The 16,291-nt window shown below is 34.3% G+C and overlaps 1 protein-coding gene across 4 annotated transcripts in view; it reads right to left on the bottom strand.

The window, feature by feature from the left end:
- Nucleotides 1-16,291, bottom strand: part of DMD (dystrophin) — a 1,921,612-nt gene that overhangs the window by 507,147 nt on the left and 1,398,174 nt on the right. For all 4 annotated transcript variants that reach the window (XM_041000021.1, XM_041000029.1, XM_041000033.1 and 1 more), the window contains one exon: nucleotides 6,042-6,253. In XM_041000021.1, the coding sequence (XP_040855955.1) occupies nucleotides 6,042-6,253 (212 nt within the window). The remainder of the gene's footprint in view (nucleotides 1-6,041; nucleotides 6,254-16,291) is intronic.

The following is a 16,291-nucleotide window of genomic DNA, read 5'->3' as shown; positions in this document are numbered from 1 at the left end:
CTTAGTGAGCTACAGGACAACTCATATAGTGACAGTGCTCTGGGAACGCAATGGGGCTTTTTTGAGAAACCCTAGTTCTGAACTGTTTTCTCTGGTGGTCGCCAGGCTAACTTTTTCAGCTACTCCAGCCAGAAAGGCTCCTTACATCCAATTCTTCTCCAGAGTGGAGAAAATGTGGTAGGAATGGACCAAGTTGAAAAGTTTCAAACTTTGCTGTTGTTATTGCCATTCAAAAGCTCAGAGATTGTTCCCACCCTTTGGTTAATTTCCAGAGATCTGAAAAGCTAACACGTAAATTTCTGCCAGCAATTTTATTGCTTTTATGGAGAAATAGATTTATGGAGTCACCACATTACAATATGGAAAAAGACTAGGTAAAAAGTGGTACCATCAGAGCATAATTGGCTCGGCATTAAATATTGGTTTTACATAGCAATATCTGGGAACACCAGCCCATTGCTACCTGTGTTCTGTCAGCGATGTAAGCAGCATTCATGTTTTTGAGAAGTTTAATAGTTTCATATATATGTTAGAAGGAAAAACACTATCATGTTATGAATTCTTTCTCATTAATCATGCAAAAACTTTCTGGGAAAACAACAGGGAATAAAGCAATTATATGGGAAAATGGCAAGTCCTGGCAAGATCTCTGATGATGTATATATTGCTGTACAAGAAATTTAAACCTCAAACTACTAGTGTAGATCAATTAGCTGATTTGATATTTTATGATTATACATTTTAAAATAAATGAAATATACATTTTGTACTTACAAAACATTTTATATTACTTTATATTACTGTGTTATTTTATAGTACTCTATAGAATATGTTTATTATCTGATACCATTTGTCCCTCCACAAATAATTTAAAATAAAGGCTTTAGCTTCATATTTGGACAAAATTCTTCATCACTTTCTTTGCTAACAAAATAATTTGACATACTCAGTCACTTTCAAGATGCCAAAAATGAAATTCATGTACATAAAAGAATGTTAGCAATTTCATGAAGAGTGTGGATTATGTGTGAAGAAAAGCCGCACCAAAATAACCATATCTTTTAATTAATTTTTCCCCAAAACATTTGAAATACTCCTTTATATGACATACACAGGTTTTACAATTACATGAGTACAATGTATCTATGTTTCAACTTCCCTGACAAATGTCCTCAAAACAGAGGTTTTTGGACCTTGGAAATGTTTATTTAATAATTTGAAAATTATTGGATTTCTTGCTTCAGATAGTTTTAAGTATTTTATAGCCAAATCAGCTAGGCTTAAGCAAGATTTCACTTCTCTATTGAATTCATGTACTCTTAGCTCAGCCAAGCACAAAGCAACTAATGCTGTCACGTTTGAAAAGCTTTTATGCTGAATTTGACACAAAAGCAATCACAAAGCACACACAACAAAGGAATTTCTCTTTCAAAGGCTGAAAGGGGAAAAAATAAATGAAAACTCTGAGCATGGGCAAATATCTCTTGACACAGGAAAATAAAGTTTAAAATGATCAAAAAATAATTTTTTCCAAACAATTCATTGCCAAGCATGTACCAATCTTAATAGTCTAGGGAACAGGTTGTGAATTGAGCCAAGACTCTGCCAAATGAAATAAATCTCATGATGATCATTGCTTGGCAGTTTTAGGTGCCAATGGCACACTCTTACTGCCTCTTATGAAAGTTCTAAACAGCATTCTCTCTCATAGGATTCAGTCATAGCCTACTGGCAAGGATTTTGATTAGGATAGAAATCTTACATGATTCTCCCTAACATCTGTCTTTTTTATCTCAAAAGAACATTACTGTTGTACCAAGTCCATGGAGAATATCAAATGCAATCAAGCAGTTAACAAAATCAACCATTGTCTAATTTCATGTCTTTGTTTCAGAAAAATTAAGGATTATATAGCAAAGAAAGAAATTCAAATATCTTATGGATAGCTCTTAATGATTTGCCCATTAGTAATTAACACAAAAATCCATCTGCACTCTGTTCATTTATCTAATCAGAATTCCCTTATTGCTATTTCCTCTCCTCTAACCAATTTTCAAGAAGGGCTTTTCCTAGAAAGCATCTGATATTTGCTTTACATACGGTCAATGAGTTATTACTATCCCATGTTCTTTCCACAATTTTTCCCCCAGAGGAGAAGGTTTTCTAAATGGCAAACTAGTAAGGAAATGCTGCAAGATGCGTCTTAGTAAAATGTTACAAACATTGAAACTCATTAAGTTATGCATAAACATTGATAAATATTTCTGCAATAACAGGATGAAAATTTAGAATCAAAAGCTTTGTCTACATTATTACGACAACTAAAATACTTGTAAATAAGAACTGAAGGGTGTTATAAAGATTACAATTGTGAATTATTAGTATATCAGAGTTGTTGGTGTCTTCATGTTGAGGTCAGTGCCAGGTTCCAATTTTAAGGAAGTCCAACAATGCTGGTAGTTTCCTCTGACAGTATTTCACAGTGGTTCACTAGTGACAGGTCAGCCTGCTCTAATCCCATTTCCAACTCTATAGTCACAGACTAGTGACTGCCTTGTAAGGCTTGTGGATTCTCTTGCTAAGCTACGGAACAATCAGTTACTGGTCATATTTTCCAAGATCTACCTCCATTTTCACACCTCCTTTCAAAAAGAAAATGGTAGGTGATAGTCTAGCCTTTTCGTTAGCAAAGTAATGGCACTATTTTATTTGATTCCTTTTAGAGGAATTAGATATTATAGTTTCATTACAAATGGAATGCATTTTGCAATTCTTTTTTTGTAGAACATAATATCTTTTTCCCCAATATACAATTTCATTTTCTACTTATTTTACTAGTAACATAATTAACGTTAACTTCTCAATTAATTATCATTGCCTCTCTTTCAAAGCCACATGTTGTTTTCTTTATTTGCTATACACACATAGATAATGGATAGAAGAGGAAATTTATGTGGTCATGTACACGAGTAATTATTACGTGTTCACATCACAATTGAACTACTTTCAATTTTCAGAGTTTTTGAATCTCTCTAGCTTTCTAGTTTTCTTACCTGCAATTCAAAAGCAATGTATGGTGGCAGGGAGAGCACAGAATACTTCCTCAGAGGATTTTTGTAAGGAGGAAGTAAACCAACATATGCAGAGTGAATACCACACATTTTTACATAGAGCAAGCATTCCTTAAATATTAGCTGTTACCAGCATCACAATTAGTTTTCACTTTAGAAGGCATTATTCAGAAAATGGATGAGACAATCACAGCATTGGTTATCTTAATCTGTATTATGAATTCACATTGAATGTGCAATGATATATATTACTAAATTAATAAATACAGAACACAAACAAAAACATATGAGTCTATACATAGTGCATTTTATGATAAAATAATTTGACCATTCAAAAGCAATTTTTATCTCAACAGTTTGAGAATAAGCAATTATGATTTAGTTTGAAGTATTTAAGACATCGCATGTATTTTGCAAATCTAATCATTTTGTTTCCTCCTTTGATATTCCTTTTTGTAGATTTTTCTGTCTTTTATTTGAAGCCTCTTGTTCCTACAAGAGTTATTACACAGTAATCATCCTCGCTATCACTTTAGAATTAGCTTAAGGTTATTTTTCATTTTCCAACTTCCAGTGTCCTCCTGCCCTAATGAAATCTATTACTACATTCCTCTCATCACTCCTTCTCCTCATGTAACTCAAGGTCTAGCCCACACTTTATGTAAATGCTATTTTTTCTCATCAGTTAAGCACTTCGATTCATGTCAAGTGAGTCTGATATTATTCTAAATTTATGAAGAAGAAACAGAAGCAGTGTAGCATACTGAGTACTCTATAGATAATAGATTTTAAGAATAGCCACATGAATTTGATGTTTTACTTAGAGCTCCAATTGAGCATTAGAAACTTCTACTTTCATCAATGCTCATCCATTTGAAACATTACAAATGTTAAGTATCCTGAGAATGAAGTTTTTATCCATGCTGAATTTGCCCCCAACAGACCTAATGATAAGACTGTAAAATCCTGTATGGTCTCTAGAATTCATGTATTATAAATATAAGGCTTGTCCTCAAAGCCATTCTGGTTCTTTGACCAAGTGTAGCTATCACAGAGATTGACTAACTGATCACTAATTCAATTTATTCTTCCTCAAATTAAGTTGGGAACAAGGATATGCCTTGGAAGTGATATACCTAATTCTGAGGTCTGGTCATAGCACCATGTGCCTTGACAGACCATATCTTCTGTTCTTTTGCAGTAGCCTTGGGCAGTCACAGGTTTGAGACAATATCACAAAATTGGAAAAGCATGTATTCCCAAGTGATCAGTAGAGAAAACATTCCTGAAAAGGTCTTGTCAAGCTCCACCATTCTAAGACATAGTCAAGGTATCAATCTTGATCATACTAAATGATTAATATTTAAGAATTTATTTCTTTTAAGAGCTTTTTTACTTATAAGAGAAAGACTGAGCCAGGCTAAAGCTGGGTGCCAGGAACTCACTCCCAGTCTCACATATGGGTGACAGGCACTCATTTACTTGAGCCATCCTCTGATGCCTCCCAAGGTGCACATTAGTAGGGAAGCTGGATTTGGGAGTGGAGTTGGGACTGGCAGTCAATCAGTTCAATATGACTTGTAGAGGTTCCAAGAGGCATCTTAACTACCGCATCAAATGCCTGTCCATCAGAGTTCACTTCTTATTGTACTTAGTGGAAGTCCATCATGACTCATTTAGAAACCGAGGCCAGCTCAGATGGCATAATTAAGTTGCTATTCAGATATTTGTTTGGCGAAATGCCTTTCTACCAGGTTTAAAAAATCTGTGAAAAATATTTGATTAAGTCCTCAATCTCCTCAAATTTTCACCCTTTTACTTCTATGTATATAATCTCTAAATGCATTCCCCTAGCTAAGAATGTATGGTTTTCAAAATTAAATCACAAAAATCCAATTGGAATGGATTTCAATGCATTTGATACACCACACATTCTGCTTAATAAGCATAGTCGCTGAGCACATTTTATTTCCTTCCTATTTTTCTTTTATTCTGAGGTGTTCTAGACTATTCATTAGACAGGTAATTTTTGAAGTTTTAGGGCAAAGAGAAACCAAAAGAGAAGGGCAGAATTAGTTTGGCTAGAGAAAAGAGAATCGGAAGAGAAAATGATAATATAACTTAGCCCTGACTAATTCTTCTACCCAGGCCTTCTTTTTTTCATGCAATGTCTTCAGACAAGGCAAGCAAGAGAAGATCTGCTATATTTCTTAGAAAAATTATGCTGATTGACTGATTGTAAATTATAATGTAAGTATTTACAACAAGTTGATCTTAAAAGAGAGTGCAATCTAAAAATTTATTTAGTATATGCATATTATTAAAATTAATTTAATGTTAGCAATCATTTATTCTAATCTCAGATATAAAAGCTTGTTGTTCATGTCAGGCTCAATATAATTCTTTTAAGTACACTTAAATTAAAATCATTGAGTTTTAATTTATTAAACTATTTTAATGTAGTATAATTGCCTATTTCAGTATAACCAGTATATTTTGAACAGAGGTATATGACTCAGTGATATAGGTCAGTCCCAAAACAACAAATATCATTTGTTCTCTTTGCTATAAGGCAACCTTCATGCATAATACAAAACAAATAAATACATAGTTAAACAATCCAATACATGTTTTCATAGATGAACTGTATAATGGAGATTAGCATACTTGGAAGTGAGTTATGTTGCGGTAGTTGTCCACCCCAAACAAAAGACCCCCAATGAAAACTGTTAGAATTTCTTGAAAGTATGATACCAATTTTTCTACCTTTGTCTGTGCTTACAATGCCATGACATACTGAAATAACAAAATGTTAAATTTGTGTTACTAAAGGACTACAGTTCTATGATGATACAGAGGAAAATGGCAGGAAGGAAAAAGTGGGAGGGAGGTAAGGAAAGGGAAGAAAAGAATCCCTCCACCTACAAAACTGTATCATAGAAAATAATGATAGAGATATATGATACTAACCTTGGTTTCTGTGATTTTCCTTTGGACCGCATCCACTGTGTATGGACCCTCCTTCCACGACTCAAGCTTGGCCCTGGCTTGTCCTAAGACCTGCTCGGCTTCTTCTTTGGCTTCTAACCATTGCATTGAATCCTTCAACATCTCACTCAACTGCTGCCTCCGGTTTTGAAGGTGTTCCTGTACTTCGTCCCACTGATTCTGAATTCTTTCAACTGTGATAAAAGGAAAAACAAATATACAATATAGGTTAGTTTGAGGAAGATATTTGAAATGCATGCATTGCCTCACATTCATATCACATGCTAAAAAATTACGGTTTATTGTGTTTATAGGTGTTATGTTTGGGATGATGAACTATAGGTTCCTTAATTTTTTCAGATGGCAAACAAATTTCTGTTAAGCTACTTTCCTAAACATGATCTAGAACATCAGAATATGTAACATAATATATTCAGAATATGTATGCGACATTTTAATTCTACACTTAATCACTAGAACCAAATAGGAATCATTTGTTAAAAGATGTTACAGGCATTTGGCACAGCTATTGAAATGTCATTCTTCCATGATTCATAGATCCATATATAGTAGCATCATTTTCTTCAAGAAGGTTTTTCATTTCTTTTTTCATTTCTTCAGTGACACATTAGTCATTCAGTAGCATGTTATTTAACTTCATGATATTGTAAGTTTTTATTTTTTCTCCCTGTTGTTGATTTTCTTCAGTGGTTTTTCATTTAAGGGGATGTATAATAACTGTGTATTGGAGACTATCATATCCAAGTGTCATGTTTTTTAACTTCACAGCATTGTAAATTCCTGTTTTTCTTCCTGTTGTTGATTTTGTTTTGTGGTTTTTCACTTGGGGAGATTTATAATGACTGTGTAGTGGAGACTGCCATGTCCAGATGTGAGGATATGGTGCAATGTGCATCGCTACTTCCAGATCGAGGATGGACTCCCAGTGAAACTGTTAGCTGTGTCATGACAATGCGATGCCCACAATGATGGACTTATGACTATTTATGAGGAACTATGCTGTTGTAATACCATGAGAGAACTCAATTGGGTAGGGGAATTAGGGGAAGGGGTAAGGGAAATCCTAGGGCCTATGAAACTACATCATAAAATAATAATAATAAAATGATGCAAAAAATAAAATGCCATTTGAGGAGGAAGCATCACCTAGTAGAATGTTCATTGAGAGTCCCTACTTTGTATCCAGTCTATCCAGATTCAGGATAATGTCCACCCTAGAATGCAACAGATGATGGCTCAAGTACTTATGTTTCTGCTACCCAAATGGGAGGTTATGGTAGAGCTGTTTCCTCCCAGCTTCAGCCTGGCCCAGCCCTGTTTAGACACTGGACAAAAAAAATGAATGTAATATAGTAAGTAGAATACCCAATCCTTTTACCCTTACCTTTCACCCTTTCACTGCTCATCAACCAGATATCCATTAACAGTATGGGTATTTCCTTGCCTAAAGACTTTGTGTTGCCACAAGAGTTTGCTTGCCACCTATGTGGAAAACTAGATATATCAGGGGCTTGATGGTTCTCTTCCACTCCTAGGAGCATCCTGTAACCAGCCAGTGGTGATTAGAACTGGAATATGAATAACCTAGATTTTTTTAATGCTTGGAGAGCTAGTTCAGCTGCATGTTTTTGATAACTGTTTTTGTTCTTTCATCAACTTGCAAAGCAAGTGATAGAGTTAGAGATCTTGCATCTGCTGGTTCACTCCTTACATGCCTGCAAAAGTCAGGGCAGTCAGGCACAAGCCAGGAGCCTGGAATACTATCTGCATAGAGTGGCTGAAGGGGCCTGAATACTTTAGCTATCACCAGTTGCCTCCTAGGATGCATTAGCAGGAAGCTGGTTTGGAAAGAGAGCAGTCAGCACTTTATCACCAAGCATTATGTGGACATCCCTCGAAGTGGCTTAATCAGCTGTGTATCCATGCTTAGCCTTGATGCATGTGTTCTACAAGGTTCCAGAGTTTCCCAAGTGGGATAAAGCTGCAGTAGATGCTTTGATTTTACTGCCTCACTATGCCTCTCTCTTACTGAGTTTTCCCTTACCTCCTCAATAAGTCATTTCCTCTCTAAACCTTTTCCTAGGGCCTTCTGAGTGAATTCAAGGGTGGATAAATGCTCAGAGAAGTTCTTTTAAAAATATCTAAAAATCTCACGCTGAGCACAAGCTGCAGCCCTGGCTTATATTAAGACTATTTTTGGGATCACTGTTGAGTCTAAGATGGAGATGCCCTGCAGATTCTGTTTCTGTTTTGAAAGGCTTCATTTTGAAATGTGAAAATAAGCAGGAAGACATTAGTTCTTCTAAAAGTTAAAAGTGTTTATTTGAAAGGCAGAAAGAGAGAGGCAAATGGGGAGGAAGTGGGACAGGGAAATAGAATCAACTCTCACCAAATGCCCACTCTCCAAATGCCCACAACAGGAGAAAACAAATAATACAACTACATCTGCTTTATCTCTTCAGCATTCAACTGGACAGACTTTATAAAAACTGTCCCAAAGTCTCACTCTGCAGCATATGTAGTTAGTTATAAGGCTTTGTTTTTGTATTGCCACTGTAAAATGCTCTCACTATTTGCCTTCATGGTTACAACAGACTCTGTGTAGTCCTCTGGTTCCACATCTGTTTTAAATGTGAATTTTCTCACTATAGATCAGTAACTAAGATATATCTGATCAGCACACTCCACATTTAAAATCTTCAATATCTCTCAACTGTCTTCTGGACTACCTTGTCTTGACAAATGTGTTCTTTTGTGATGTGACCTGGATAAGCTGAGAAATGTAGCTCCAATGAAACAAATTATACACACACACACACACACACACACACACACACACACACACACACACAATGCAGGATATAAAAAACCACCACAGATAATACAAAGTGCTTGCAGAGTACAGCTACAGCTACGGGGAATATGTCGCTTACAGGCTGCACAAGGCCTATGAAATCAATTGATCTGGTCTTGTCAAGGCAACCACAAAAAGCAGTTGAAATTCAGTAAGTCTGTAGCAGGTTCATTTTTAAGCTGATAATGTTGTATGGATAAGTGATGTTATAAATATCCAATAGCCCTTGGCAGAAAACAGTTTCTTTTTTTCTGATATAGTTTTGATCCAAGAGAAGTAACTGGAAAGAGGGAATTATAGTGAGAAACCCCTTCACAAAATGCTACAAAACTTGCAGTAACTGCATGGTGAAAAAATCATCCCTGTTTAATTTGCTACAACACACACACACACACACACATACTGAAAGCAAGCACCAAGCATAAAGTCAAGAGCATGGGACACTACAATGGCACAGGTGAGCCCACCTGTGAAACCAAGAATGGCCATAGAAGAACTGTAAAGCTATCCCATTTGTTTCATGATTCAAGCAAAGATCTTTCTTATTTACCCTGATGCCTCCACATAGATTCGAGTTACAGAAGCACTTGAGGAAAGCCAATGGAGTAGCAGGACAGCACAGATCCTCTACAATCACTGACTGTGACATGACATAAAAATGCCAATTCCCAAATAACTAAAACTGAGCCAATGGCAATCTTTATACACAACACTTTTCCTTATCTTTTTTTTTTTGAGTATTTTTTTTCATGACCACAGGAAAAAAAAATCACTCAACATAAACTTCTGTTTAAGTATCAGAGTCTCTAATCTTAGTGCACCTTTAATCATGCTTTTTATGTGGTTTTGTTGGTTCACTGCTTAGTGCATCAAGGATCACAGGTGAGGCTACGCAGTTCTTTATTGGTCTTCAAACTCACTTTTGTTTTATGAAGTTAATACTGTAAAATCTAAGAGAGCTACGTAAAATAAAATAAAAATTCATTCAAGTTTCCTAAAATATTTCCCCACTAGTCATAGAAACAACTGATGTTCAAATTAAGAATATTTTTCTAACTTAACATAGTAAGATACTTTTGTATACCTATTGGCAACATTTTTTCTTAGCCTACTTTTACACATTATACGCATTTGAAAAAATAAAATTGGTTTTCTTTACAATTATTCTAATTCCAAGTTTCCTTCCCATTAATTAGCCTTAATTAGAGACATGTTATTATGCTAGAATTTTTTATAGAATGTCCAGTGATTTTTTATAAGCATAGCAAGCTGTTTGGATTTATGTCAATATATATCTTGTATACTCTACAGTTCATTTCAACAGGGTAGATGTGTTCTGTATTTTCAAAAGGTCATCATATAATTCTAGGAAGAAGAAAAATGTATACCTTCATAAAATATGGAAAACTTTTCAAAAGTACAATGGTTAACACTCTAAATGCTACCAGATTTTACCAGAGATAAAAATCATTACAAGTAACATTTATTTGAATATCTACTCTGAAAGCACTGCCTTGTTATTTACATATATCAATTCAGTTGATCAAAAAGATAATTCCATGTTAATTCATATAGTAAAAGTGCAAATGTATGGGCTACATTGTGAAATTTCAATACACATGTACTTTGTGCAGCAATCAAATCAGGACAGTTGATATATCATAGTAATCCATTCTTTCAAATGCTTATGGATTCTTTATAGTGAAAATTTTTTTCTAAATATTTTTAAACCTACAATTCATTGATTTTCATCATCCTACTATTCAACAGACCATTAAAATTTCTTACATCCATCTGTAAATTTTATTTATTTTACTAATCCCTTTATAACCTTCCTAATACCTTCCATCTCCATCATCTGAGGATGTCTACTGTCTACTTTTAGGCCATCTACTTTTTAGATTACGTATATAAGTGCAATTATAATAGATGTCTTTCTATGCCTGGCTTATTTCATTTAACATATTTTCCTTCAGTAGCACCCATGAGTCTGAAATGACAATATTTCACTTTTCATGGGCAAATAGGTATCCCACTATTCATATACATTACATTCTTATCCATTCACCAACTGATGAACACAAAGATGACCATTTTTTGGCTTTATGTGCATACTGCTACAACATAGAGTGCAGATTTCTCTCCTACATACTTATCCCAATTCCTTTAGATGTACACCTGATAGTGAGAATATTAGCTTATGTGATTTTCTACTTATTTTAAGAGAAAGGATTACTGTTTAGAAATGTTACTGTTTCCATCTTCATGATCAAAAAAAGGTAAGGATCATGCCAGGTGCAACAGAGGACCGGAGAAGGTAGGCAAACTGAACATTCACTAACTTCTTCATCCAGCCATTCCATTATCTTCCCATTTGTATGATTCCATTTGAGACTCTTTTTTTTTTTTTTTACTTTGACAGATGTACTTGATTGGTTTTAACTTATCACCTTGGCTATTGTAGATTCAAGCATGGACTTTTGTTTTAAGCAGTGCCAATCAGAGTAAAGGAAATAATTTGAGCTTTTTGTTTGTTTGTTGCAGTATTAAAGAAGGTAACCCATTCCTCTCTACTTAAACTGAGTAAGTAAGCACTATAATATCTAGATATCAATTTGGGGATAATGAAGGTGAATTACAAGGAACAAATTTTGGGGAATAAAGTCATGAAATGGAAAAGGAAATCTAAAATCTGATTGTACCATTTAATCCCTGGATAAAGCCTCCACTGTTTTTTATGACAATGATCAATGCACTCCCCTTTGAGCTAGTTTAAGCTCCTTTGAATTGAATTTTCCATTACTATAACATAAAATGTTCTAATGGGTAAAAGGAGACCAATTCTGTAGATACAGACACAGGTCTCAGAGAAATTGTGCAAGAATCAGAAAAATTGCAAATGAGAATATATTTCAAACAGGAATGTTTAGAAGAGGATTTTGCTCCTGCTTACAACAGCTTTTTCAAGTTTATCTGGATAAGTGAACTTGATGTTTCTATACCCTTGCAATTGTTCCTATATGAAAACTTCCAAATACTAGAGAATCAAAGTTTACCAAAATTTTCATAGCCTTTAGATAAGTCTGTGAACTTTGTGGATAGGAATATATTTCTCCTACCATATCATTACTTCTACAAAATAAAGATTTTTAGGAACCAATTATTTAAGGAATTGATATATAGAGGTCCTCTGCATGGATATCTTATGACTTTTCTTATTCCTTTCCCTATTATATACCCAAATACCTAACTATACACTCAAATATCATTCTGCATATAAAGGCTTCCCCTGATCTCCTATGTGTAGTCATTTTCTCTTCTATATTTCTATAAGTCTGCTAATCTTTTACTATGCATTACTATAATTGACATTTTATATATCTATCTTCCACTCTAGACAATGGGTACCTCAAAGACAAGCATAGAATCTGTGGAAGAGGTTATAAGTGCATTATGTACATGCCAGTAATACTTAGCATTCTAATACTAACATTCTAGTACTGTAGTATAAGGCCAGGGGCTTTCTTTTGCCCAGTGAATTAGTCAGAAGTGCTGCGAAGTCAATGCACCAGGAATAGTGTGAGACTAGTGATGGATATTAATTGGAAGATAATTACCCTAATTTCTTGCCCTTACCTTTGGAAATGCAAACCATGAGACATGTTTTGCATTATCTCTCTGAGTTCTTTCATCAGGGTTAAAACTCAGATGCACATAGTCAATAACCTGCTCAATAACAGGCGCAATTATTGGCTTCATTCCTTTCCCTGTCTCCCTTTCCTGCTCCCCTATGGCAACTCTCAATCAATATTTCAAGGTCTGCTTTTGGGGACTCTAGCATAACATGACATTTAATTTATTTAAAACTCTCTTACTGCAAATCCCAGTGCATTGTACTTAGTATACTTGAAGTAACTGTCTGTTAAATGAATTATACTTGTAGACTGTTCAGTTATCCATGCTTTATCTTTATAATGATATGAAAATGTCAGTTCTTAACACCTGTCCAGCATCTTGAGTCTTTGTTCTTGTTTACTGCATTATTATCTTTATTGTCCTCTCAGTTTTCTGTTCCTAATCTATATTCCAAACAAACAAATCCTATAGTCTGATCTTGCTTCGCTTCTGATTCAGTGGCTTAGCATCAATTTTATACTTGTATTGTCTAAAACCCTTCAATATCATGTCAAGTAACATAATATTCTTATGTGATATTAAGCCCGATCCAAAGCCAATCTACAATTTCTCTAACATTCTCAAAATAACAGTAGGATAGAAACAGCTCATGTGTCTTTTTCATCAGACTACTGACTACCTAACAGCAAACTCCCTCCATATATTAACTCTGGATATTTTATGGATATTTTCAAATTTTCAAACACATTAAAATTCACAGGATAACAACAATAAACTATTATTTGCTATTAATATAAGTACAATTAATGCTAGCAAGACAGTCAGAAGTTTGTCTCCTAGTTAAATAACCAAGCACATGTAAGAAAAATTCTGTAGAGCAGACATTATGAAGCAATTATTTCCTTTATAAAAGAATTCATCCTAAGATTTCTCCAACTAGCCTGTCAAGCATATTTAAAATATGATTTGATTCCTAATTCCACTCTCAGTTATGTATTCAACAAAATTCATATATTTTTCAAAAGGATACATACAACACACTGTTGTTAATAGATTAATTACAATTGTCCCAACTGGAGACTACCCAAATGTTATGAGCTCTAAAATGGTCAAGTACATTGTGGTATCAACAGATTATAATCCAGCAACAAGAATGAAAACGTACAACTACTTACAATCATACAGATGTGAAGATTAAAAAGCAGGTAGTTATTATTAGATTTCATTTACATAATATAGAAGAACAGGAGGAATTAATAGAAGACTTTAGAAGACAAGATAGTATTTACCATCGTAGAATGTAAATGAGTAACTGTTTCAAGAGGTACAAAGGGAGCATCTAAAATGATAGCAATACTCTGTTTTTCGATTTGGTTATAGTTTACACAGTTATATTCAGTTTGTAAAAATTCATTGAGCTGGGCAGTTATGATGCATAGCTTGCATTATGACTATTATACTTCAATAACACTTAAGATGATTGACTTTTAAACTGTATTTTATATCTAACTTTGGAGAACTGATCTTTTTCAAAAGGGATGTAACCTGTATAATATGCATCATTTTGGCTTCTATGAATAATAACAGATATACACAATAGAACTTAGACCTTACATTCATGCAGTAAAGAATATTTTAGAAAAATCTATTGGAAAGTTAACTGGACTAAGCTGAGAGAAATTAGCACACCAAGAATAATCAAGCAGCTATTCATCCATTGAATAAAAGAGATGAAGTGATACAATTGATTGATACAGCAATTTCAAAAGTAGGTCCTGCTGGATAAAACACATAAGAATTCAGATGTTTTAACTACATCCCATTTTGCTAAGGAATGAAAGAAAACAAGATTTGAATAACATCAAAATGAATCTGTCTTCATGGAACTGGATCTATGGGGTACTTTGATATCATATAGACTACAATTGTCTATAATTGGGCAACAATTCAAACTACAAAATCTCACCATACTTTGACACTTCATCCAAGAGACTGATAGACCAAAGATATACTATGGCAATGTACTTGGTCACTAAGACCCATACTGTTAGATTTACATTTATACCAGCTTTGGCTGACATACAAGCATGACATAATAATAAAATATATGCACATAAACCCAGACAATCTGTGCATGTTTGTAATTGAACAGCTACTCAAATGTACACATATCTTTTCACAAAGCTCTGTTGTGGAAAGCTACTCAACTTACTTGTGCAGTAAGTAGATGATGGATAATGAAATGAAATAAATAACCATTGCTAAGACTTAGGATGACAGACTGGGACCCAGCATGTGTCCTGATTTATGGATCTCCAGAAGTGTCAAATTGGAAACTCAGCAATCATGTCAAGAACCACAATACTGCAGAGAAAGAAACGGTTCTGTTGATTGAATAGTAACCAATCTTTCACCTCAAGTTTTTAAACTGGCTGTGTTTGATTATCGACATAATTCTTGACTGACAAATTCCCACAACATCTCTCTTAGGAAGAAATGTTACTTTAAAATAGTGACTGCCTTTTTGAATATATATTGCCCCTGAACAACAAAGAACTCCATTGCAATTTGTGAAGTGAAGGTACAGTCTGCAAATTAGAAATTACTGTGATCAGGTATTAGCAACCTTAACTAGCAGTCCTGTGATGAAATGGTTAATTTAATTTGGAAAAGCAGATTTGCAACAACTTTAGTTTCCTCTATTGCAAAACTAAGATAATGATAAACTGCACAACTACAGAATTTTGTGAAGGTAAAATTCAAGAATGAATAAAAGCATAAAGAATCATACTAAAGCAAGATATTGATTCTCTGTATAGAGAAGATTGAACAATAAATTATAGTTCTCACTAAGCATTCAAAATCTTCTATGATGTGCTCATTGTGGATCTCAGTGCTATCAGAGAGCAGACAAGAGTTCCTGGTAGGAAATATTAACTTGGAAGAGTTAAATTGTAGTAGATCATTTGAAGTTCTCTGAATGCTTGAAGAGTGACAGCTGTATTTGATTGTGGGAAAATGTAAGGAGAAATTATCCCAAGCACATTAAAGATAATGAATTTTGCACTGCTTGCTAAGATTTTTTTCACTACTTGAAAAAATGTGGGGATCACTGCAGACAGTTCCTTGAGAATAAAATAGTCAATAAGATGGTAGACATGGTCAAGAAGGGAACAACAGCAACAAAATGACCATTATTGTACCCTCTCCAAAATTAGCATATAATTACACTGACTCATGTGAGCATCTTCCAACATTCTGTATTCAAAGACATTATGAGGAATTAAAGGAAGTCAAAATAATAGGCCAAATTATGGAGAATATTAAGATATATTCCTTCCATTTCCACAAGACACTTAAACATGGAAGAGATATGTACAATTAAGCTCTGCAGAAACATAGTTCAGTGTGCTATGAGAAAGTGATACCTACAGTAAGCATGTAGCTTGTGTGAATGCTCATGTATTCCAATTAGGACCAGCACAGGAGGACTGTTGTTGTTATACAAGCATAGGATACATTATCTACAACTTACCAGACCAGAAATCTTTTAAAAAAGTGAATTACTGGAACATGAGGGTATTGAAGCCACTATAATCTATTTGAATATATGTTCCTTCTCTAATTCCTATGGTAAAATGTAGACTTGGCCAAATGTTTAATTTCAATTCATGGAAAACATGTCAGAACTAAATGACTACAATAAAAGCATGTTTAAATA

This window comes from Ochotona curzoniae, unplaced genomic scaffold (genome assembly GCF_017591425.1).
Source record: "Ochotona curzoniae isolate NIBS_2020 unplaced genomic scaffold, NIBS_Ocur_1.0 contig_1274, whole genome shotgun sequence".
Taxonomy (NCBI): Eukaryota; Metazoa; Chordata; class Mammalia; order Lagomorpha; family Ochotonidae; genus Ochotona; species Ochotona curzoniae.
The sequence above is the reverse complement of the archived record's forward strand: the minus strand, read 5'-3'. Positions and strand labels throughout refer to the sequence as shown.